Source organism: Sinocyclocheilus rhinocerous, unplaced genomic scaffold, assembly GCF_001515625.1.
Source record: "Sinocyclocheilus rhinocerous isolate Xijiao unplaced genomic scaffold, SAMN03320098_v1.1 scaffold62, whole genome shotgun sequence".
Classification (NCBI taxonomy): domain Eukaryota; kingdom Metazoa; phylum Chordata; class Actinopteri; order Cypriniformes; family Cyprinidae; genus Sinocyclocheilus; species Sinocyclocheilus rhinocerous.
The window spans coordinates 1,510,438-1,537,596 of record NW_015656585.1 but is presented as its reverse complement, the minus strand read 5'-3'; the positions used below and the strand labels follow the sequence as shown (position 1 = coordinate 1,537,596).

The 27,159-nt window shown below is 35.7% G+C and overlaps 2 protein-coding genes across 4 annotated transcripts in view; both read left to right on the top strand.

Moving 5' to 3' along the window:
* The window catches only part of msh3 (mutS homolog 3 (E. coli)), a 72,874-nt gene extending 69,196 nt beyond the window's left edge, over positions 1-3,678 (top strand). For both annotated transcript variants that reach the window (XM_016527956.1, XM_016527955.1), the window contains exons 23-24: positions 1,799-1,967; positions 3,372-3,678. In XM_016527956.1, coding sequence (XP_016383442.1) covers positions 1,799-1,967; positions 3,372-3,453 — 251 coding nt within the window. In that variant the 3' untranslated portion in view covers positions 3,454-3,678. The remainder of the gene's footprint in view (positions 1-1,798; positions 1,968-3,371) is intronic.
* A 3,074-nt stretch (positions 3,679-6,752) lies between these two features.
* The window catches only part of rasgrf2b (Ras protein-specific guanine nucleotide-releasing factor 2b), a 65,663-nt gene continuing 45,256 nt past the window's right edge, over positions 6,753-27,159 (top strand). For both annotated transcript variants that reach the window (XM_016527952.1, XM_016527951.1), the window contains exon 1: positions 6,753-7,345. In XM_016527952.1, coding sequence (XP_016383438.1) covers positions 7,070-7,345 — 276 coding nt within the window. In that variant the 5' untranslated portion in view covers positions 6,753-7,069. The remainder of the gene's footprint in view (positions 7,346-27,159) is intronic.

Here is a 27,159-nt window from a genome sequence, read left to right as displayed (position 1 = left end):
AAAGTCCTTAAGATAGCAGCATGATAACACACTCAATCAGTTGAATGAATGACTCAATGACTCACTCATTAAGTGACTTACCGCCACTTACTGGTAGTTTAGTTGAGAAGTATGTTGAAAAGTATGCATTTTTCCCCTCAACATTTCTTATTTGTATACTCATAAATGCGTTTAAAACATTAATCTCATAACATTATTTATTGCAGTTGTAATTTGCAGTGTAAATTATTTAATCTGACTGGTATTGGAATATTGTCTGCTGACATGAAAAGTTCACTGTATATCGTAGTAATAAATATCATTTATTACAGCAATGATATTTTGTTTTCTTTTTAATTTATACACATTAAATATTACATATATGTATGTAATAAAATGTGTATTTCCATTACAGGTTTAGGTTTTAGGTTATAAATTTCATATAAGGTGGTATTAAAAAGGTCTTAAAAAGTCTTAAATTTAACTTGTTCATGTCTGCAGAAACCCTGTGTGTGAAATTGAGTTGGTAATAATGTGTGTAGTACATTGCTTGATCTGAATGACTTCAGGCAGTGACAGGTCAACAGATCATATTTGCTCTTACGTAGTGTTGAGGAGCAGATAGGACTGCAGAAGACAAGAAACCTGAGTGGTAATTTTTAAAGCTGATTCGCCGATTTCACTTTTACAGCGGTTAGCTTATTTGTTTATCTCAGGATCTTTTTCAAGTTTTTTTAAGGTTCAAAATTAAGCATTCTGCTTAGAAAGCCCAAGTCTGCTTCTTCTCCTGTGGTCGAAACTACTTTGGCTAGTACTTTGATTGGTAGAAGCTACTTTGCATAAACGAATGTGACTATGAGATGGAATTTGAAAAAAATTATTGTCAAATTGATGGCTTGGAAACATCTGTCAACCAATCAGAGTCAGGCCTTCTGGACTTCTGTGGTATAAAATTACATTTTCCAGGAAGAAAGAGAATTCCAGAACCTTAAATCCTTGAAACACTGTTACAAGACCCAGGTAGTGGTTACTTAACAACTAGCTTGTGTGTATGGCAGTAATCCTATTGCATAAGTAGTCTTTCCTCTTCAGTTTCTCATTGTACTGTGCTGTCTGTGTAGTTTCGCCTACTGTCATTGAAATTCATGTGGAAATCACATGCAGAGTTCTGATCATCAGAATTCAACTAGGTTCACCCACCCCCCATTTTTGTGACCGAATTGCTGAGAAATATTAGAAGAAATGTTCACAAATCATATTCACAAATCAGGTTAATAATAATTGTGTCATTACTGTCACACCATGACACAAGAAATTACTTTATCTGAGTTCTGAAGAAGTGTTTTTTATGGAAAAAGTTCTCAGCACAACTCGGTGACCTTCTAATGTCCATCATTAATGAAATATATTTTCTCAGACAAAAAATTCTTCACAGTTATTATGCCATTACATTGGTATTATTCACAGATTTGACACTTTGGTCATATGCTCTTATACTTTATAATTCAAGGTAATGCGTTTCATTTTTTGTATGTTAAAATGCTTTCTCTTATCCCAGTATAATGGCTAAAATACTTGATCAATTCATCAAATTTGAGCATAGTCCATTAAAGCATTATTTTGCAATATTAGCATAAAACAATATAGTATTTAAGCAGTAGACTGTTTATTACTGTATAAATTTAGTATCATCATCAGGATTATCATGGATCTTGTTTTTATAAATTCTTTTCTTCTCACATTGAATCCTCTGATCATTACTTTGATACACACATAGTGCTTCCAAAGTGTTTAATAGCTCCGTTGCTCTCGTTACTAGAGGAGGAGATGCAGCCAGAGTTCATCACATTTCTCTATCAGCTGATTGAAGGCGCAGCCGCCAGGAGCTATGGGCTAAATGTAGCACGTCTGGCTGAAATCCCAGAGTCCATCCTCAGGACCGCTGCATTCAAATCCAAAGAGTTGGAGGCTCTCGTGAACAGCCGGAGGTACGTGGGCTGATTGGTTACACAATGGAAAAAGAACACTGTAGTAATTTTGGATTGTGGAGGAGCTTCTTTCAGAACAAATGAAAGACTTTTCCGTGAGAGAAATATCTGAAGAGGTTACAAATTATTCCTCGGTTTGAGGCTCTGTTTGAAAAATATTGTGTAGGCTCACATATTTTTATATGTTGTATTTGATTATAGACATTGAAGTCATTGCTAAAAATTGTCAGAATTAGAAATGTATTGTAACCTAATTGTGTAAAGTCAGCGGCTTTGCATAGATTATTTTCACATACAGTATGTGGAAGCCAGTTTGTCCAGCTGCATGTACATTATTTCATTTTCACATTATTACACATGCATGAAATGTCGAAGAGGAAGTAAATAACTGACTAAATAGACAAAAGTCATTCTTCAGTTTAAAATGTTAATATTCAGAATCAGTTCCCTTTCAGTCGGTCACTCTCGACGTCACGTCGGATGACCGACGAATTGGGATCTCGCTTAGAGGGACCAATCTACTTCGAGTGTAAACTAAACGAGCCAATGCACATTGGCATGCGATTATTGCATCCAGCTGCTGCTGATCACAGCGTGAGTATAAGTAGGCAGCAGATGCAACTCATAATCAGGTTTTCGCTGAGGAGCCGAGCCGGTGACCCGGCCGCTCAGCGGTGGTACAGGAGCTGTGGCGACGGGACGTGATGTCTCCGTTCCCTCCTTCAGGGAACGAGGGTTACATACGTAACCGAGACGTTATCCATATGCATATATTAAAGTTTAAATATCCATAATGAGTCTCAGTGTATATGCATTTGTATCTGCACCAGCCACTAAAACAGCAGCAATTTATCAAATGTCATTATGGAACCCTGTTTCCACCACTGAATAAAAATTAACAAAAGGCATTTGCGCAATTTTTCTTACAATTCAGACATTTTTTTCCTCACAATTTCAAGTTTATATCTTGCAGTTCTGACATTCTTTGTCAGAATTGCGCATTTAAATCTAGAAATTCTGAGTTTTGTCTCGCAATTGTGAGTTTATATCACACAATACTGACTTCACGCAATTCTGAGAAAAAAGTAAACTGCGTGTTATGCATTGTATTTCTGACTTTATAACTCGCAATTGTGAGTTTATAGCTCCCAATTCTGAGAAAAAAAGTCAGAATTGTGAGATGTAAACTCGCAATTGTGAGAAAAAAAGGTCAGGATTGTGAGATAAAAAGTCGCAGTGACCTTTTTTTATTTTTTATTCAGTGGCGGAAACAGGCTTCCATATGTCTTTGATTTGTCTACATTATTAAAAAAATATTTCCTGAGGTATTGACACTGTTTAAACCTTTTTGTAATTGTGTGGTATGTAACATGATATTACCCCCTTCTGTCTTTACAAACATAGGAAAATGGTGAGACTGTTATCTGATGCCTGGAGTATCACCAACAAGGAAGCATTGCTGGATTGGAGAAAGTATAGTCTCTAATAATAGCATGATGGTTTTTGCCCATAGGAATGATGGTTGCAAAAACCATTAAACAAACAGGAACTGAATATCATGTATTTGAATACATAATGTATTTCATCACCCGTTTTAACGTGAACTGAAAACAACAGATCTTACAACTATGAATGATGTCTTACATAGACACTCTCCAGGTGCTTTGGCCAGAAGGTTTGCTGGTAATATGCTGTATTTGTGTCCATAGGAAAAAAGAAACTAATGCACCTTTCTAAGATTGTTAGTGTAATGTTGTATGTACATTAATTATACTAGAAATTAAAAATTTTTCTGTAAATTGTGGTGTTCATTTCATTAGTTCACCCATAAATGAAAATCCTGTCATCATTTACGCACTCATGTATGATTTTCTTTCTTCTTTTTAATTTGAACAATGTTGGTAACCAAACAGTTTTATTTGATGTTGACAAAATGTACGTTCTACAGGAGAATGCAAGTAATAAAGATTTGGAATGGTAATGGGTGACAATGTTCATTTCTTGGGTGAACTATCCCTTTAAGTTTCCTCAGTAATCTCATTGTCCTTTAAATGTGACGTCTGAGGTGAATGATAATCAGTCTTCATAAAAGCTGAAGCAGTCAGGCTGAGAACATAAAACCCTCCTGTGTCTTCCTTCCTTACTCACATTTGCATTGCTTTGAAGTTGCCCAGGTTTGCTTTAATAATATTATTTTAAATGTCATTTAAAATCATGAATTATAGATGCGACACTATAAAATAAACTGACTGAACTGGATTTTAAAATGTATTTGTATTTAATCTTTATATCATCAAATATGCAGTATATCAGTTATCATTACCATCTTAACCCTTAATATTTGTCATCCTAACATCATAAAAGTTATAGCAAATCAGATGAAAATGAATGTGCGTTTCTCAGATATAATTGAAGCTTGATAGAGTCTGAGAATATCACTTGCTTGTGCACACGAAGCGTCCATGAACCTTTTTGTAATTGTGTGGTATGTAACATGATATTACCCCCTTCTGTCTTTACAAACATAGGAAAATGGTGAGACTGTTATCTGATGCCTGGAGTATCACCAACAAGGAAGCATTGCTGGATTGGAGAAAGTATAGTCTCTAATAATAGCATGATGGTTTTTGCCCATAGGAATGATGGTTGCAAAAACCATTAAACAAACAGGAACTGAATATCATGTATTTGAATACATAATGTATTTCATCACCCGTTTTAACGTGAACTGAAAACAACAGATCTTACAACTATGAATGATGTCTTACATAGACACTCTCCAGGTGCTTTGGCCAGAAGGTTTGCTGGTAATATGCTGTATTTGTGTCCATAGGAAAAAAGAAACTAATGCACCTTTCTAAGATTGTTAGTGTAATGTTGTATGTACATTAATTATACTAGAAATTAAAAATTTTTCTGTAAATTGTGGTGTTCATTTCATTAGTTCACCCATAAATGAAAATCCTGTCATCATTTACGCACTCATGTATGATTTTCTTTCTTCTTTTTAATTTGAACAATGTTGGTAACCAAACAGTTTTATTTGATGTTGACAAAATGTACGTTCTACAGGAGAATGCAAGTAATAAAGATTTGGAATGGTAATGGGTGACAATGTTCATTTCTTGGGTGAACTATCCCTTTAAGTTTCCTCAGTAATCTCATTGTCCTTTAAATGTGACGTCTGAGGTGAATGATAATCAGTCTTCATAAAAGCTGAAGCAGTCAGGCTGAGAACATAAAACCCTCCTGTGTCTTCCTTCCTTACTCACATTTGCATTGCTTTGAAGTTGCCCAGGTTTGCTTTAATAATATTATTTTAAATGTCATTTAAAATCATGAATTATAGATGCGACACTATAAAATAAACTGACTGAACTGGATTTTAAAATTTATTTGTATTTAATCTTTATATCATCAAATATGCAGTATATCAGTTATCATTACCATCTTAACCCTTAATATTTGTCATCCTAACATAAAAGTTATAGCAAATCAGATGAAAATGAATGTGCGTTTCTCAGATATAATTGAAGCTTGATAGAGTCTGAGAATGTCACTTGCTTGTGCACACGAAGCGTCCATGTGACAGTGATCCTTAGTGCAGCTATTGTCCCTTATCTGACACTTTGTGAGAATGTGCTTGAGAAATTCGAAATTTTAACTTGCGTGCCGTGTTTTGGCGTCATTGAGAAACAAGTGCAACATTGTCTAGCGCATGTTTACTGTACATAGACAACAATGGAAGAAAAAAAAACAATTGAATGTAAAAACGTGTTCTGTGTGAATGGCTGCTTAAGGCCTGTTCCAACTAGGGACTATAATGGTAAATCTAAAATTGTAATTATCATTCTAGTCCTATGAGAATATGGAAGTCCACAAAACGGCTATAACTAATGTCACAGTTGAAAGATATCATTGGAATTACTTTCAATTTTTTCACAGCTGATGAGCCATAAAAACATTGGTAGCCAGTCAGAATCCATCCGACTTTATAGAACTTGAGCATTTAAAGCAGCAGATGGCAAAAACAGCAGTGTATGCTTACCATTAACCGAATGGTATTATGTGTTGGTGTGGATATAGTTAACGGTAATATAATTAACATTTTAGTTGTATTTATAGATAGCGTTCTTGGTGTAAATGGACATTTACACTTGTTTGTGTGGCAGTTTTTATGCATATTATTTAAAGGGGTCATATGATGCTGCTAAAAAGAACATTTTGTGTATTTGGTGTAATGAAAGTGGTTGACTCTTAACTTTTATAAAGAATATCTCTTTGGATTTGAGACTTTAGTCTTTGCAACTTTACAGATCTTCTTTATGCACCAAGAGCTTGCAACACTCCAAAGAGAAAGGAAAAATTGAAATCGCATCCTATGACCCCTTTAATGAAATTATAAACTATGAATGTAATGTGTAATTTCTAATGCTGCTTGTTGTGATTTTTTGTCAGTATACCTCGATTTCTAAATGATGAATATCAAGGACACTGAAATGTAACATGTACTCAGTGAGAATTGTGGCTTTTCCTTTAAAGCATCTTAATCTAACAGTAAAGCACCTAATTGGAACCTAGTTGCTTGCTGTGTATATAGAGTAACGCGCTGAAGCGCGCCTCGCCCCGCCTCCTTATTAAAATATCTACATCCCCGCCTCCTCATTAAGATCTGCGAGTCTTTCTGCCGCGCTTTCGATCCGCCCACTCATTAAAAGCTGCGCTCAGCCACAAGGGAAAGGGGATCTCAGCGCGGGAGAGAGAGTGCCAGAGAGGCGCTGTCTCTTTAAGAGGATGCCAAAGCCGATTACATCTGATCTTAACAGTGATTCTCTCTCACCGTCTGTCCACTACTATTGCTTATTTTGCTGTACTGCATGAGCTAAACGCGTTGACAGACAGTGTTGTTCGTCGGGGTTAAAACTTTTCTTCAGGCCAGAATGGATTGGGCTCCGAACTCGTTTGGATGAGTCGCTTATGAGCAGTGCGCTTCAGCTCGGCAACTTTCCCGTGCGCATTTCTCCAAACATCCTAGGTGGAAAGTTAAAATCACATGGGATATGGTGACAAACAAGTGAATACACATTAAACCAAGACGGAAAATGCAGAAGAGTGTTCGGTACAATGAGGGACACGCTCTGTATCTCTCCGTTATCGCGCGTAAAGAGGGCACCAAACGAGGTTATCTCAGCAAGAAGACCACAGAAAACAGTAAATGGCATGAGAAGTTTTTTGCACTTTATCAGAATGTTTTATTTTACTTCGACACCGACCAGAGTGCTCGACCATCAGGGATTTATCTTCTGGAAGGATGCACATGTGAACGAGTCCCTGCGCTCAAGGTGTCCACTGTTGGCAAAGACGCACTTGACAAGCTGGTGAGTTCAACGTTTCTTCAACATGCCAGTTTAATACAGGCACGAATTATTGAGGCTTTAGGGAGACTGAGCATTTATAAGGCTTGAACTTCTCCAAAGGAGGTAAAAGCAAAAGGATAAGGTGTCTTAAAACATGTATTCTTTTTACATAAACGTATATGTTACTTAAACCTGCCTTTTTAACGTTTCCTTAACTAAAAAGTTCAGTTGCAAGTTGTCGGAACGCACTAAACAGGCTTGTGAATCGAAGTCGCTTTCGCGAGATGAGGTAACCATAGCAACAGTACGCTGCTTTAGCACTTAACATTAGTGTCGGATTGTAAGTCGACAAATACGTAAGTGTGGTCATTATGACATTACTATAGATCTAGATGTCACCTAGTCTCAAAAACGTCAGTTAGCTAACTGTGTGTCCAAAACTACGCTTTGGTTGCGCGTGAGGATCCTCCAGAGATTGTGCTCTAAAATGACTGACGTAAATACCTTTAAAATCCCAGACCCCGGAAGACTTGAATAATTGGCACATTAAATATAACCAAAATGGTAAGAATACTGGAGATGGAAGAAAATATCTTTCTGCTTTTTTGTATTTTGAGTGCTGTTATTACAGTATGCGTTAAAGAGATCTGATGGAATTATCGCTGACATCTGGAAATCCAGCCTAATCTTAAATTTGGAGAATATATTAGTCTGTTTCTTCCGCTCATATCGTAAAAAGCTAAACGTCGCCAATGTGTTGGAAAGTATCTAATAGATAATTGCAAATGTCTTGTAAAATAATTTCTTTCCTACGTGAAAACCTGTTGCATTGGACACCCGAAGTCCTCCTTTGAATAGCATTCGAGCAGTGCAGAAACCTGACCATTAATTTATGCATTGATGTAAGATCATCACATCCAGAAGACCCCTATAATGTCTATACTGACTCGTGATGTCTTCGTTAGTATGTGAGATAGGTAATAATTTAATTTCTAATGGGGTTCTGACAAAGAAATGTGGATGATCCTTTTTATCACGAGGAAATATTCACCTTCTGCTAATGTAGTGGTCTGCTGGCAGCATTAAAAATGTGATATTGTTGGTAGCCATTGATGTCAGATATTGATTTCAGTTAGAAACAGTATTAGAGGCTCCCCTCAACAGGTGCAGTCTGTTACCTCTGTACAAAAAACAAAAAAAAACTAAAATTATTTACACCAGTGTCATGTATGCAAAAGGATCACAAGCAATGCCTAATATGGGAATTATCCGAGCTCTAAAACCACCCATGTTGTGGTTAACACTTTCATCTGCTGATGAATCTCTCACAGGCACACATTTGCAGTCACATTCATACAGTATAATTAGGTGAAGATATGTGGTAATTTTTTTTTTCAGTCATCATCTTCTTAAACACAATAGTGTCTCTCTTACTGCCATGAAATGATCTCATTCAGACCTCACTATTTTCTAAATAGAAACATGATTTTTCTCGAATCGTGGAGCACCACTACATGAGAGAGAAAGTGGACCTTTTGTAAAAGCTGAATCTCTTGAGGACCCCATGAAATCAAAGTGAGAGTTTTGTGCTTTTTGTTCAGTCAGTGTTAGTTTTGAGGTGATTTATATGGTATGAACTTCCAAATGTTGACCAAATTTACTTTTAACAAATAAATATGGGTGTTGTTTAGCTGGCACAGGTCACCCCCATGGTGATTTAAATGTTGCTTACAAAAAATTTGTACCAACCCAAGCTTGCATGAAAAACATTCACAAGGTGGCATTTTCATATGAATTCACATGATGTCTAAAAACAAGTTTTTTTAGGGGAAAAAAGCATGAAGACCCACAGTTAAACAACCATTAGTGGTGTTTGAGCATATCTATGAAAATGTGTGAATAAGGGCATACAAATTCATACTTATTGCCATAATGTTGCAGCCAGATACCAGATGTAACTAAAGCCTATTGGCCATGAACTGCCTCTGTTTTTTATTTTATTTTGCACTGTTCTCTGAGGTCCACTTATAATGTTATCAAGATTTTTACATCAAAAAACATCATAATTTAGAAGTAATTAGCAACAGTTACTCACACTTGTGTGATGTGACATTGCTGTCAGATCCAATATAGCCGGCACAGCATCGTCTTTTAGTTTCAATCTTTCTGAAAATCCTGTGTCAAATTGTGCCTTGTTTGTAAACAAATCTGTGGTAAAATTAAGTGAACAAAGGACCGAGTTCTTACTGACGCGGTCTGGATCTTCATTAAAAATAAAGTTAATTCACTCTTTCCTAACGTTGGGATCAGAAGGAAGGCAATGCAAAGACTGTTTTTCCACAACTTGGCACTGCACAGCATCTTGTCTTTGGAGCCGTCTTTATCGTTGGGTTTCTGTGTAGACCTGCGCTCACCTCTGTCGTAAACACTACTTGCGCGAATCGGTGGGCGGGGCTAAACAGACAGCGATGTAGAAGCAGGTGTTGATGTTCTTCTGCGGAGGCAGTGCTTAGCCACACTATTACGTAATAGAGTGGCACATTCCACAACCAGACTGGCTTCAATATAAGCTGTTTTTAGACTAATTAGAAAGTTTTGAGTTTTGAAAGTAGTACAATGTACATTACATAGTACAATGACTTCTTATATGTCAAAAGATCAAGGGAAGTTTGGTTTCTCCGTTCATGACTCCTTTAATGGTGCTGTGCATTTGTGCATTTATCAAAATTATGGCGGAAAACCAGCCATACTAAAGTCTTCAGTTTTATAGCTGAAAAAGATGTAAGTATCAGCAATCATGTATGGAAGTAGTACAATGTACATTACATAGTACAATGACTTCTTATATGTCAGAAGATCAAGGGAATTTGGTTTCTCCGTTCATGACTCCTTTAATGGTGCTGTGCATTTGTGCATTTATCAAAATTATGGCCGAAAACCAGCCATACTAAAGTCTTCAGTTTTATAGCTGAAAAAGATGTAAGTATCAGCAATCATGTTGCGCTTTGAATATTATGCCTGTTCAAACAGAAAAGACTCATTGATGTTTCTTGGTCTTGTGTGTAGTTCATTCATATTCAGCATATCTGATGAGCTGACAGTTTTTCAGAAGAGAGTCAGGTGATAGCTTCAGGGTACAGAAGGAAGGGTGACAAAGTAATACTGCAAGTTTCTTGTTAGTATAGTTGATGATTTTTGCTTTGTTTATATGTTTTTAGCTTGAGTTGTCTTTCTGTCTTCAGCCAAAGAAATTAGTCAGTCAACAGATTAGTTGTCAACACTTGAACTATTAAAAGAGTTCACCCAAAATGCCAATTGACCAATTCTTTATTTTTATATTCCATACACTACCCAAAGACTCATTGATGTTTCTTGGTCTTGTGTGTAGTTCATTCATATTCAGCATATCTGATGAGCTGACAGTTTTTCAGAAGAGACTCAGGTGATAGCTTCAGGGTACAGAAGGAAGGATGACAAAGTAATACTGCAAGTTTCTTGTTAGTATAGTTGATTTTGCTTTGTTGAAACTTGAAACTTGATTTTGACATTGGTGTTCCATTTGATATTGTTTTTTTACAGCATCAGATCAAATGCTTGATTACTTGTAACTGATACAGCCTGAACTCAGTTAAATATATTTACTTCATCAGCACAGACCAGATGATTTATTACTCATCTTATTGTTTGTGTCTATTTCATTACTGTTTATTACTATTTACTATTACATTACTATAGGTGACATATTTGAAAAAAATTACATCATTCAATTTCGATTCAGTTTGAAACCTATTGCTAAATGTCATCTGATATGTAGTGAATTTTTTTATTAAAGAGATTTAGTCTATTGGATCTCTTGAAGCTGTTCTTATGTAAGGACACCTGAAAATTGCTTTTTACCCCACATAAGTTATTGATGTTGGTGTGCTGCTAGTCTTATTAAAGATTATACTGAGAAAGACAGATGCCAATAAGCTTGTATCTCTAACAGCAGTAATATCTCATTCATTATTGATCGGTTTACATAGTGACTGTGACCAATCTCTGATATAATGTTGTTGATGTAGTAAGACACAGACACACTATACTGTATCATAGTGTTAGAAGTGTTTGTATGATTGCTCTTTTCCATACAATGGAAGAAAACGTGACCACACTCTAAAAATAATGTTTCTTTATGGCCATCTACGGTTCCATTAGAAACCTTTAACATCCATTAGGGTTGCAAAAAGGTGGAAAATTTCCAGTAAATTTCGGAAATATGCAAAAAATTTGGAAACTTTCCAGTTTTTTTTTTTTGAATATTCCAGGGATTTTTGGAAAGTTTCCGGAAATTTACCGAAAATTTTCCACCCATTTGCAACCCTAACATCCATGCAGTCTTTCCATTGCACAAAAGTTTTTTTTATACTGTAAAAAGTTTCATCAGATTATTAAAATGTTCTTCACACTAAGAAAAAAGTGTGAAGAAATGGTTAATCTATGGCATCTCTGCCAAAAATAAATAATAATAAATCAATGAATAACTTTATTTTTAAGAGCATAGGGGCTGTTAAGCTAGCAGACAAGATTGAGGGTGAATTGTGTGGTCTGTACTGTCCACAAAGCTATTTATGCAGCTTCGGAAGACGTAAAGAATAGGCCTAGATCATGTCTGGACAACGTTTGTTTGACTTTTTTGTCCTTTTTGACAGTCAGCATTGACATTTTACATCTTGTTTTGTGTTACACAGAAGAAAGTTATGTCATGTACAGAATTTTCATTTTAATGTGAACCATCCATTTAATTGTATTGATTGATATTGCATGTAGTCTGCATTTCAGTGTTATGAAATGTAAAATTCCGCATTCCAGACTCAAGCTTAGAGGTGACCTGCCTTCTCAGTTATTGGGCCTCGCCTTTGGAATGACTTGCCAGTTGAGATTAGAACGGCCCCTAGCCTGACTATTTTTAAGTCTCTTTTAAAAACCCATTTGTTTTCATTGGCCTGTTAGGAATTATACTCTTTCCTATTGTATTTCCTATTTGTTTTATCTTTCTGGTTGCAGTTTTTGCATTACTAACTTTATGATGCTGTTTCTTATTGTGAAGCACTTTGGTCAGTCTTGAGGCTGTTTAAATGTGCTATATAAATAAAGTAAGCTTGAAACTTGAAACTTGATTTTGACATTGGTGTTCCATTTGATATTGTTTTTTTACAGCATCAGATCAAATGCTTGATTACTTGTAACTGATACAGCCTGAACTCAGTTAAATATATTTACTTCATCAGCACAGACCAGATGATTTATTACTCATCTTATTGTTTGTGTCTATTTCATTACTGTTTATTACTATTTACTATTACATTACTATACGTGACATATTTGAAAAAAATTACATCATTCAATTTCGATTCAGTTTGCAACCTATTGCTAAATGTCATCTGATATGTAGTGAATTTTTTTATTAAAGAGATTTAGTCTATTGGATCTCTTGAAGCTGTTCTTATGTAAGGACACCTGAAAATTGCTTTTTACCCCACATAAGTTATTGATGTTGCTGTGCTGCTAGTCTTATTAAAGATTATACTGAGAAAGACAGATGCCAATAAGCTTGTATCTCTAACAGCAGTAATATCTCATTCATTATTGATCGGTTTACATAGTGACTGTGACCAATCTCTGATATAATGTTGTTGATGTAGTAAGACACAGACACACTATACTGTATCATAGTGTTAGAAGTGTTTGTAAGGGGTTCAATCCAAGTATACTTGGAGCAACACTTACCAGTAGACATGTTATTCTCACAATGTCTGAAAGTTTATCTGAAAGTAGGCATTAATGTGTGCTGTGCATAGGATTGATATAATCTGACTGAGAGACTACAACATGTAGATAATCTTTTCCAGCGGACATAAAAAAAAGCACACGATGAGTAGGTTTGCTCTCATAAAATGAGCAGGTGCAGAGTTAAGGAAAGGTGGCAGTATGAAGTCTGTTTAAACAGATGCCAGTCTAAATCTCTGAGTATACTGTAGGTGCAGTTATGTGTTTTCTGAATATTGCACACATGCTTAGTTTCAGACCCGAAACATACTGTGAACAAATACGTGGATGTAAACACTTCTAGCTATGCAAGCTCCATTTAATTGTATTGATTGATATTGCATGTAGTCTGCATTTCAGCGTTATGAAATGTAAAATTCCGCATTCCAGACTCAAGCTTAGAGGTGACCTGCCTTTTCAAGGTTGTGCGTCATCACTGCAGTTCAATTCGGACTGCAGTTTCATATTGCAGTGGAAATACATGGTGCTATTTCAGCACAAGGGGTGTGATAGCTGAAATTTTTTTTTTTTTGTAATTTGGCATCAGGCATTAACTGTAATTAATGCCTTTAAGACGAATGTAGCACACACCCTAAATGCATTAAAAATCAAGGTGTTTCGCATCTTTATTAACAGAGGCCTGACATGAGTTTGTTTTTCCAATTAGGGAAAATACATGCGTTGGGAAATCCCACATAATTCACAGCAGATCATCGGATGGATGTGTTGTGGAAAAAAGTTAAAGTAGTCTGACCTTTTCTACTGCACTGCACTTCACTCTACGACCTGTTTTATTGTTTTAATTGTCCTGTTCAGGCCCAGATAGCGCACAATAATGTTTTTTACAGCATGAGCTGATATAATAAGCACAACTAAGATAATGGGGCAGCGAAAATGCTTTTTAAAATGGAAAATGTTGGGGTGAAAAACAAGCAGGTGTTTCTGATATAGTTTAATTTGCACTCCATGATTTGCAAGAAAGGACAGAGCATGTGGAATGTGACATCTGTCTTTTCATTACATTTAGTCCCAGTTTGTTTTGCCAGACTCTTGCTAGTAATAACAGTTCACAAAAACAGTCAGCATTATATGATTCTTCTTTCTGGGAAATAACATACTCATCCATTAAAAAAAAATAAAAAAATCAGTGTGACGTCTCTGCTCCAAACCCCGTGAGCTGCAAAATTATACTCCCTTCTAAGGGAGTATTCCCTTCCAAGTATATACCTTATTCACCTTATTTTTTAACAGATTTATTTATTTATTTTACTTAAGGTTTTAATCGTAGATATTGCTCTGTATTGCAAACAAAAAAGTTTGTAATGATGGAAAATTGATCTAATTTGTAAATTTATGTAACAGATATTTTGACAAAAATATTTTACAAATAATATATTAATAACGTAATCATTATTTATGACATTTACCAAAAATATTTATTTATTTATTTTAACATACATTATTCACCTTATTTTTCAACGCCAAAGTTATTTCCTGTGACTGCGCAAGATTTCTAATTTGTTAGCTGCTAAATGTAAATAACTAGAAGAAACAAAGCACAAAGTACAGTAAACTGTAAAATTATTTACAGTTTGTATTTCTTGCTACAAACCAGTGTTTATGATTATGATAAATTAAAAATAATATAATAACAAATACCCATTTGCAATATCAAGCAGCATAATGGACTGTTTTTGTTACTGCTAAAATAACTGAAAGTATCTGAAACCAGAAACTTTTAACACACACTCTCAAGTTTAAAATATGGTGGATATAAAATATTAGTTTTATTTGGTACTGCAATGTATTAATAAAAATAGCACCTCCTGGGAAATAAAAAACAACAACTATTTTATCTGTTTTGGTGTATATTATATCTGTTTTTGCAGGGGCAGACTTACCCATTAGGCAAAGGTAGGCGACCGCCTTGGGCCCCCAAAAGCCAAGGGCCCCCTAAAATGCTTTTCATATAGGATATGCGCATTAAGCGCGGACACGCGAACGTTTGCTGTTTACGGTGTTTATTACCATGCACGACAACCGTCCGAGTCCGTGGCGCCTGCAGGTGTACGGCTGGCACTGTGAGTACCATGAGCGTTCAGACTGATCTGAGATTTGCCCCGCAAACATTTCAGCAGTTATTATAGGCCTGTGTGTCCCGTATTTCTGTCGACTGAACCCATGCCGTTAATTATGAATTTATCAGTCTTTTGCGAGCGTGCTTCAGCTTCCACTCTCCGCACAAACGCTTGGATATGCGTCTAATAGCGCACATTTATCTAGGTTAAACATTTAAACTAACATTGTGATATACTTGAACTGTTTTATATATAGATTTTATTTTAGGCAAGTCCTGATGATTTGAGAAGGCTAAATTGATCAAACGGGCTATGATCAATTCACTGTCTGCCGCTGGCCGTTACTTAAAAAAAACAAACAAAAAAAAACTTACATTTAACGAACAAACAATACTCCAAATGTTTTTCTAAATTTACTTAATAAAAAAACGAAAAGAAATATAATCACTTTTCCATTACATAAAAAACGGAACTATTTTAATAGCTGAAACAGTAGTATAAGCTTTTTTTGGGAAAAGGGGAAAAAAGACGGGCTAGGGCCTATATTTGAGACCCGTGCAGGGCTTTAATCCACTTCATCCAACGCTGTTTTGTTCTCATCTGTGAGCATGCTCTTGATATATGTATTTTAGGTGTGTAAATTTATAATTGCCTTTTCATTATTTTTTTATTTTAATTTAGTTTTATTTAAATTTGTAGTTAAAACAACTAAAAATAAATGTATTTTAAAGTTTAGAATTAGACAGCCTATGCACACAGGCTTACGCTGAAAACAACAAAATGGAACCTCAAGGTTGATCTAGGAAAATGTGTGCAAATGTATAGGGCCCCATTCCTATATTTTGCCTGGGGCCCCCAATTCACTAAATCCGCCCCTGTGTTTTTGTAAACATAGTGTGCACACCTGTAAACTAGGGGTGTGCTATATCAAGATGTTTGATCGTGGACAATGTGTCCACAATCTGCTTTTGAAGGAATATTGTAGTATCGAGCTACAGCACACATGCTATTAGTTACAGTTCTGGTGCCTCCATCTCAATATACTATAACGCGACATACATTCACATCAAATGTTAACTCAGCGGTAGAGTTAGAAAGTAGAGAGCAGTAGAGAGCTTTAAAGCCTTGCCGGTTAAACATTTCATTCGCATGCTGTTCTGACATGTGCCTTTTCTGAGCGCGAACACCTGAAGTGTGCGCACACTAAAAAGCACACAAGGTTTACATATAAACACAGTTGGTTATGTCTAAAGGGAAAGTAGACAGCTGAGAGAGCAATGGATGGGTTCCTGTATATTAGACGCTTGCAGGTCTTAAAGTGATAGTTCATCTAAAAATGAAAATTCTGTAATTATTTATTCACTTTCATGTGGTCCCAAACCTGTATTAATGTATTTCTTGTGCTAAACACAAAAGAAGACATAAACAGGGATAAACAACGGTTTGGTTACCCACATTCTTCAAGCGAAAGAAAAGAAAGAAACTAATTCAGGTTTAAAACAAGTTAAGAGTGAGTAAATGATGAAAAAAAAAAAAATATTTTGGGGTGAACTATCCCTTTAACATTAATAAAACAATAAACTACAAAGATAAAAATCACTCACTGCTCTTGACTGAAGAACTTTAATACAGTTGCTTTAATAAGAATCAATATATAATATATACAGTGAAGTGTATATTGTTTTATTTTTATATCTGTTCATTCATTTTCTTGAATGCAACTGTTAAATACACCTGTTCCTGAAAAATAAAGCACTGTTTGTGTTATTTATATGTTATGTGTATTTAAATGTGTATCTTTGTTCTTATTTTTTAATAACAAAGATAAAATAATGACAAAGATTTTTTTTTTTTTTTTCTCCGCCCGCTTTGGCCTAAATGTCTGCCATTTATTTTTATTTGATATTTTCTTACTTTATAAGGATTTGTTTTTAAAATAGGGAAATTAGTTTGGCTGTACTGCTCAGACAACTTACAAAATAGTAAAACCAACATGACAAAGAATCGTGATAAAATCATGAACCATGAAAAAAAGTGATATGTTATTTTTGCCATATTGCCCACCCAGTGTTCCCTACAAAACAAACTAAATATTAAACCATCCACCTAATATCGATCTGTTAATATATGCTGAGCCATGACCGTTGACGTCATGATGATATTAGATTATACATTTGCTCTCCTGACTGCAGTTATTAATAAGATTAAAGAATCGTTGCTGGCTTTCTCATTACTGTTCACACCCGAGTGGGAGTCATGTCATCCTGTTGCTGCCATCAGGCTCCGAGATACACACAGCTGGACAATGGTGCGCTTGTGTTGATAAAACATCATGCTAAAGAAACAGTGATTTTATCAAGTATCCTTGTATCTGATGGTAAAGATTTCTAAATGTGACTGAATAGATGTAGAAATGTCTAGACAAAACGGTGATCTCAGGAAGGGGGTAACTGTTGATCTTAAAATTACGTAAAATTAAGTAAGAAAGGCGGCAATGTAGTTAGTCTGGTTGATTTGGTGCAGACACTTAAAACTGGGCTGGTGTCAATAAAATAGAGCAGTATTTATTTTAATTTGCACCCACATTTCAATGTCTACAGTGAAGCAGCTGCTATTGAACAGCTATTGTTAATCATTCGTATTAAGAGACTATTTCCAGGGCAATGACCATCCTTTTTTTTCTCTTTCTTCTGCATCTTATGTAAGCTCATCCATCTTCAGACAAAAGCAGATGATCACAAATTCATACAAATTGATCACGCTCCATGACAGTTCCACCACCATGGCGCCTCGAGAATTATCATTACCATTACGAACGAGATCAGACATAATGTGAATCTTTTCCAATTATACTGATGTATTTCAGCATTAAACTACAGTAGTTTCACAGTGAAAGTTATTTCGTCCGTGTGTTCCTTATTAACAAAACGTTTTGTGAGGAAATCCTCCAGCTCAAGATATTTTTTTATATTTTTACTAGATTAAGAGGAGAGATGGAGAAGCTTATTCCCAGCTGTTCAGCTTTGATAATTGGCCTCAGAAATAAGCTCTAGATTGGGAGCATTAAAATGAAAGGTCCCCACGAAAAATATTGTTTTGGGATGTGAAGCCTGCTGTTTTGTTACTTTGTGTTATTGCGAATCATAATTTGTGTTTTTTGTTAAAGAGGTCATGAAATGCATTTTTAAAATGATTTTATTATGTTTCCTGTGGTGCGCTTATAATCGTTGTATGTTTTTTATTTACTTGTTTTTTTTTCCTCATCAAAAATGGTCATAATTTAGATATAAATGGTCATTTTCTACCCTGAATTTAGCCTGAAATGAGCAGTACATGTGAACCCTCTTGAAAACTTTTACTGTGTTTTTACTATAACAGTCAGCAAGATAAATTAATCATGAAAAGTGTTGATTATAGTGTTATATTTAGAACTACTACCATTTGCATGAAAGGTCGCAGTGCTGCACTGTAGCCAAACACAGTTATATGTACTGAGCACATGATGCAGTGATGTTCCTATTGTTTCGCTGACCATTATTATAACGTAGCCATTTTTTTTTTTTTTTGCAAATCCAAATGGAGGCACAGAAATTGCGCACTTCAACTTTAAGGAAGTGATTTTACATGTAAAATTTGTAGATACCAGTGAGAAGTAAAAATCTATTCAATCCACACATTCTCCCGCATAATCAACACTCTTATAACACTCTTACTCTCCCACAATAAGTCATAAGAGTGTAAGTGCTGGACATTAATCAAATGGAAAAAGATTCATGAATACTTTCATCAGTTGTACTTTTGTACATTTTTCCTGTGATTCCCAATCACTGCCAAGTGTTTTATTTTTAAATATATTGTTAAAATTCCCTCTGAATATTAGATATTTCTCTGTGTGCTCAAAGGGTTCAAAAATGTTTCGCCACTGGTCCACATGTTCAAAGACTACCTGAGATTTCTATAGTCTGTGTTGATAATGTGATCAGTAGGAGAACACTAAACTAAATTAGTTCCATCTGATCCTTGTATGGTGCAACTCCTCTTGTGGAGGCACAGATCATAGACAGGGTCTGGGAGCTTGATGTTCGTACTGCCAAAACCCTTCCAAAAATAACAGCTTAAACCAGCCTAAGGTGTTTTTCTGCAGAGTGTATGAGTGAAGGGGAGTGACAGCAATTTCTCCTCTTGCTGAAAGTGTTCTGTAATCACTCCACTCCAGCCACACTCTGGGTTTTCCATTTCCCGCTCCACACGCACCAGTGATAGAAAACACATTTCATGTTCCATAGCAAATTTTGCACCTAGAAAGTTCTTTTAATTTTTCTTTTTTATATCATGTAATATAAGATATAAAAAAAAAACAGTACTTGGATAAGTCTTGCTTATTGAAACAATAAGGGTGTATTCACACCTGTCTTGTTTGGTTGGATTGAATCAAACTCAAGTTCGTTTCCCCTCTTGTTGCGGATCTTTTGGGCAGGTGTGAATACAGCAATCGCACTCGGGTGTGCACCAAACAACCGTACCGAGACCCAGCTGAAGAGGTGGTCTCGGGCCGCTTCCAAACGAACTCTGGTACAGTTGAATGGATGAACCAATGAATGGATGACCTTACCCTTACCAAAAAGTAGTATACTTCAAGTTTATTTTAGTAAGTATACTTAAAGTTCAAGCATATTTTTAAGTATACTTTATGTAGTAAGTATACAAATATCAGTGTACTAGTAGTATACTTGTAAGTGTACTATTTTAATACTCCTTGGGACTAAATTGGCCCACTTTCTAGTATATAAAAGTATACTTTTAAGTATACTTTAAGTATAACAGTAGTAAACTTTGAGTACACAACTAGTTTACAACAATATTTCAGCTTGTACTGCAACTATACTAAAAGTGAACTTATAGGTATACTGATAGTTTACAAATTAAATACTTGTAGTAGCATTTTAGTACACTTTGAAGTATAGTCTCAGCAAACTACTAGTTTAGTAGTTTTATACTGCAAGTATACTCGTAAGTTTTCTTTAAGTGAACTTTACATCATACTTGCCAATCACCATCGAGTGTTTACTTTCAGCGCTGAGGAGTGTTGAGCAAAGAACCCTTGCAAGGGAGGCTAGCCTCCCTTCTGTTATCAACCAATCATCAAAGAGACGTAACTTACGTGATATTAGTTTGAACGTCTGCCGCTGCGCTGATAATGTACCAAGTACTTATGATGAGTAGCGATATTGAATATTTGATTGCCAACAGATTTACCAAGCTGTCATTCAAACAGTATATATACAAATTTAGGGAAAACAGCCTAAGCTGGATATAGGCTACAGCAGTCGGCTTAATTAAATGGCGCAACAGCCAGCTCTCTTTTAACACAGACTTTTAAGAAGGGATGGATGTTTGCTTCAAGTGATAGGCCAGGTAAGTGAAGTTATATTATCTTGCTGTATGTATGTCGTTTTCTTTACGTTTTCTGACTAAAAGCAACCAAAAAGCCATTTTAAAGTGGTTAAACAAATAATATAATAATAATAATCTGCAGGGATCCCAGACCAATACAATTAGTGTGCCTCCTCTATTTTAAAACCCACGAACCGCCACTGATACTTAAATGTCATTTTAAGTATATTTCTGAGAAGTACATAAAAAGTAGACTAAAAGTATACTTTCCTATTTTTTTGTTTAAAAGAAGTATACTAATAGCACACTTGAATAAACTTCTTTTTCGTAAGGGTAAGCACACGTGTGGTTTTGTTTACAGTTTCTGGTTCACTTGCAAAAAGAGCAGTGTGAAAGCGAACCGCACCAAACCAAAAAAATCAACATTGTATTTGGTCCGGACCAAAGCAAGTGAACTAGCGGACTTTCCTGGTGTGAATACACCCTAATATTATCCTGTGAATGTACACTTGGTATATATGGTAATGTCTCAGAGTAAGACAGCACTTTCAAAATATTCACATCTCACTCCAAACAAAGTTGAGCTTCGGGTTCCCTCTGCACCAATCACATACTTTAGTTTGCTAGTCTTAGTATGTTTAAACTTTTCTACCTGGTCAGCAAGCTGATCTCCCAACTGTCATGTGCCAAAACCCTTCTAAAACCACCACAAAAGACCAGTCTAAGCAGCATGGCTGTAAGATCAGCATAGTTTGCATGGGAAGAACGAGTTCACCATAGGCTGGTTTATGCTGTTGGTAAAGACTGTAACAGCCTATACAACTTTTAAAATATGATCAGATTTTAAAACACTACATGACTTTGTAGATGGTTACAGAAAAAAAGACTGGGAATCACACTACCAGACTTTCAAGTTATTCCGAACCCAACAAACTTGCATAGAAACATGCAGCTCATTGCTAGGAAATGCATGGCAAATGAAAACAATGTGGTTTAAAATTGTTCAAAATATGAAACGTTTGATATCTGTACACAGGACAGAACCATAGTTTGAAGCTAAAAAAATCTGTACCCTGTGCGGTTTTCTGTCTCAACTCCAGCTGACTAAAATCTGAAGCTAGCATTGACTTATCCAGACTGCAAATCAGGACAAAAATTTGGGCAAAAGTTATGTACTGTATTCCAGCCTTAATTTCTTCAAAACTCAAATATTATTGACAGACCACTTTATTCTCTGTGTTAAATGTTATGTGGGTGTCAAGAAATAATTGAGGTGGGATATTACAATAGATTCTATAAAAACTTGATTGAAAGCTTGAAAAATAGTGCGCTGTCACCCTGAGAAAAAGCAGGACCTGCTCCATTTCTTTTACTGCCATCTGTCTGTCATAAACATACCACAAAGGTGTATTATGGCAGCAGCAAATATTGCTTTGTGATTGATTGCTTTATATCTTGGCTGTAGCTGCACAGATAACTACAGACATAGTGCACAGCTAAACCGCATGATTGTAAACAGTATCAGTAAGCACCCAGCAGGAGTGAGAGCAGAAAGCATAATCTATTTCATCCAGATGGCGAACATCAACACTTTTCCTGAAAAACCAACAGCAAAGCTGACAACTTCATCTCTTCTTCCTTCCTCCAATGAGAGAAATGCATAAAACGGACAAGTGCTGCTAATCGAGACAAATATGTGTCCTTCTTAAACCGACCTCCACTCCAGTCTTAAAAATAAAGATTAAAAAAAAAACATATGTGGTCTCCCAATCCAGTTAAACTCAATCTGCTCTGTTTTGCTGGTTTTATAGGGTTTGAGTGCTTGTCAGGCAAGAAAACTGGCTGATTGACAGGCTAAGTGTTTAAACCAGATCAAACCAGCGAAAATCCTCTTAGGTTGTTTATTTTTCTACATATCATTGTCATTTACAGTGCTGAGATGACGCCAAATATGATATGCAAAAGGTGAGCCAAACGACAATTTCCTGTCAGCGTAATAGATGTGGAAGTTTATATGAAGGCACTCAATGAATAAATGGTTCCCCAAAGAAGCTTTCAGTAAACAGTTCTTAAAAGATGCAGTTTTTCTGTCTTTAAAATCTAAAGAACCCTTTTTTCCATTATAAAGAACCGTTTGTGGAATGGAAAGTTTCTATGGATGTTAAAAATTCTTCATAGAACCATAGATGCCAATAAAGAACCTTTATTTTTAAGATTCACTCGTTCCAAAAGTGTGTTTTGCAGTGATGCCATAGAAGAACCACTTTTGGTTCCATCAGTTCTTAAAAGAACCATTATTTTCTTGGAGTGAAGAACATTTTAATGACCTAAATATCCTGTTTTTACTATAAAGAACCAATGGAAAGGTTCCATGGATGTTCTTGATGGAACCAAAAATGTCAATAAACAAACTTTATTTTTAATATAGGCCCGATTAGTCTCGGTTTATTCTGTTTTGCTGGTTTTATTGGGGGTTTGAGTGCTTGTTGATTTGGAAAACCAGCTAGCTGACAGGCTAAAACTGTTCAAACTACATCAAACCAGCAGAAATCACCTTAGGCTGTTTTTTTTCAACATATTATCGTCATTTACGGTGCTAAGATCATGGCAAATATGATTTGCTAAAGGCAAGCCGAACGTATTCATAACATAACTCCTGTCAGCCTAATAGACGAGGAAGTTTAAATGAAGATTGGCAAGGCGCTGAACGAAGAAAACGGTAGTAATGAATGCAGAGCCAAAAGCATTATTGGGCGCCGTTCTTGCGCAGAGCACTGTGTTGTCATGGAAACGAAATTTGTTAGGTAAAGTGACGGTTTAAAAATATGCTTGACACTTGTTAAGAAATGTTATGCAAGAGGTTCTGTCTCTCTTACCCACCCGCTCTGTTTTTCCCTTCTGTAGGCGTGGCAGATTTCCAGAGCAAATTACTATTGCGGATACATGCAGCGATGAATTTGTGTATTGGTGGAGGGTTCGGTGACTAGATTTAGAGGTGTTGGGCCAAACCTTCAACCTGCTCACCAGGCCTGTTGGTTTGTGTTGGCCTTGGGCACTAATGTAGCGGCATAGTTCAGTGCCCTCCTGTGAGTCGAACAAGAGTGTTCTGTGTGTACGGCTTCCATATGAGAGCTCAGCCCAGAATAGACACTCTTCATATAATTCAGTGCTTTGGGGCATGGCCTTGTGAATACAGGGCTTCAGAATTTCACAAATGTATGACTTGTGTGAGGAAATAGGTTAGGAAATATTTCAGTCAGACCGTTCCAGGGGGAAAGACCGACATAACTGCTTGTGAGTGGAGGGGTCACCGGTCCATTCTCACCCACATTGAAAAGAGCTCATGCGTGTAAAGTGGCAGAGCGCTGATGATTTAGTTTATTAGGTCAGCGTCCATGTGGGCTACTTCTCCTCTATTTTTATTTATTTTGTTCAAAGAGAATATTTGGCTCTATTAATAGTACAGGTGCATCTCAATAAATTAGAATGACGTGGAAAAGTTCATTTTGAACCCCATAGAGAATCTATGGGGTATTGTCAAGAGGAAAATGAGAAACAAGAGACCAAAAAATGCAGATGAGCTGAAGGCCACTGTCAAAGAAACCTGGGCTTCCATACCACCTCAGCAGTGCCACAAACTGATCCCCTCCATGCCACGCCGAATTGAGGCCGTAATTAAAGCAAAAGGAGCCCCTACCATGTATTGAGTACATGTACAGTAAATGGACATACTTTCCAGAAGGCCAACAATTCATTAAAAATGTTTTTTTTTATTGGTCTTATGGAGTATTCTAATTTGTTGAGATAGTGAGTTGGTGGGTTTTTGTTAAATGTGAGCCAAAATCATCACAATTAAAAGAACCAAAGACTTAAACTACTTCAGTCTGTGTGCATTGAATTTATTTAATACACGAGTGTCACAATTTGAGTTGAATTACTGAAATAAATTAACTTTTCCACGACATTCTAATTTATTGAGATGCACCTGTATATCAGTCTTTTTGCTAAGTTGTAGTTTGGGATTATTGTTATTTTATCTAGAATTAGAATGTTATCTAAACTTAAGTATGACTGCATTTATGCAGTCTTACACTGATTATATTTAATAACCAGACAATTTTAAGTCATGCAATGAAAATTCTGTCATCATTTACTCATGCTCAAGTTGTTCCAACCCTCAGTTGACGGTAGCCATTTACTTCCACAGTATGGAAAAATACTATGGAAGTCAAAGGCTGCCGTCAACTATTTGGTTATCAACATTCTTCAAAATATCTTCTTTTGTGTTTAGCAGAAGCAATGAAATCATACAGTACTGGAACAACTTGAGGGTGAGTATGATGACAAATTTTTCATTTTTGGGTGAACTATCCTTTTTAAGGTCACAAATGGTTTAGACGAAACCTGATCAGCACAAAACTGTAGATTTTTAGCTGAGTGACCAGATTTTGCTCTGCATGTAAACCAGCATTCTTGCAGCTTATTCTTTTAAAATGTATTTTATTCCTGCAATGGCTAGCTGAATTATCACTGTTGTTATCACTGTTGAAAACAGTTGTGGTGCTTAATACGTTTGCTGTTCAAAAGAACAGAATTTATTTGAAATAGAAATCTTTTGTAACATGGTAAATGTCTTTACTGTCACTTTTGATCAATTAAATGCAACTTTGCTGAATTAATTTATTTCAAAAGAGAGAAAGAAAAAACTGACTTTTTAATTTCAATCAACATGATCAATGAATTTAACATTTTCATTGGCAGTGCAGCACTGACTCAAAAGGCTGAAACGGAGCTGAAAATCTGTTGCCAGTGGGCCATCTTTATTGTTGAGGCCTGATGTGGTTTTCTTGCTTGGTCTGGTTTTTAAAATGAGCATATTTTTGATAGTTTTCAGTAATTTTTTTCTATACATGTACAGTAAATATACTCTTGTTACCCGACTATTCTAAACATGTCCTGAAACGATTATCATATGTTGATTTTATATGATCTTTTCTTGTCAGACCATTTTTCATTTATAGAAGTTGATCTCCTTTTTGAATGTTCTTTTTGTGTAAAATCTGATTGTCTTTCTTAGTGAGTGTTATGAGTTTGAGCAAATTACTTCCTGTTATCGCAGAAAATATCAGTATACACTAGAGCCTTGCAAAAAACATTTAAAAGATTACTCCAGGGCTTATGATTGCAGAGATGTAATATTGTGTTCTGTATTAACTCTGATGTCTGTGTATTTGTTTTGACTTTGTTTTTATCTCATCCTGTCACCAAGGCTGCTCACAAACCTCTTTAGTCTGTTGTTTGAAAAAAAGCCTCTGGGTGCTGCGAATATTGTAGCTGATTTAAACCTTTGGTACAATAAGTTTTCAACTGTTAACATTAGTTAACTGTATCAATTAACATGAACGAACAATGAACAATCCATTTACAGCATGTATTAATCTTAGTAAAAAAAAAAAAACATTTTAACATTAACAGAAGCTAATAAATGCTTTAAAATGTATTGCTCATTGTTATTTAATTTTAGTTAATGCATTAAAGGGATAGTTTACCCAAAAATGAAAATTCTGTCATGAAACCCAGAAACGTAGTAAGGACATTGGTAAAATAGTCCATGTGACATCAGTGGTTCAGCTGTACTTTTACGAAGCTACGAGAATACTTTTTGTGCACAAAAAACAACAACTTATTTATAATGACTTTATTCAACAATTTCAATTGCGCTGCTGTCTATGCAGGGTCAGAAAGCTCTCAGATTTCATCAGAAAGGTCTTACAGGTTTGGAACAACATGAGGGTGAGTAATTAATGACAGAATTTTCATTTGTGGGTGAACTATCCCTTTGACTAATGTTAATGAGACCTTATTGTAAAGTGTTACAGTACCAACATTTCTAACAGACACAACAGTGGCTGGTTGTAGTAGATCTGCTGGATGCTGCAGATGAATTTGGATATTTAAAGGAATAGTTCACCCAAAAATAAACATTTTGTCATCGTTTACTCACCATAATGTTGTTCCAAACCTGTATGAGTTTCTTTCTGCTGTTGAAAACAAAAGAAGATATTTTAAAGAATGTTGCTGACCAAACAGCTGGTAGACATTGACTTCCATAGCATTTTTCCCCATACTATGGAAGATAATGCTACTGGCAATTGTAAAGAAAAAAAAACAGACAGAATGACAGAATTTTTTATTTTTAAGGGTGAACAAGCTATCCCTTTAAGTAGGTTCTGCTAGGTTTACCAATAGTTTCCGTACACTCCCAGAAAAAAGGTACAAACTTTACCTTATTTTCCCCTAAACAATAAAAACGTATATATTAGTACTTTAAAAGTACAAATTAGTACCTGAAGTGTAAATATTAGTAGGGTATCACCCCAGTGACAGTTTTGTACCTTTTTTCCTGAGAGCGTAGAGATGGTTTTGTGAATGTAAGAATGCCTGGTGCTGATTTTATCCTTCTGTTAATGTGCAACTTAAACGCCCAGAGAAGAGTGCAGGAGGACGTCCAGAGAGGCAGCCAGCCTGAGAGACTGTAAATAGATCTAGGGAGGG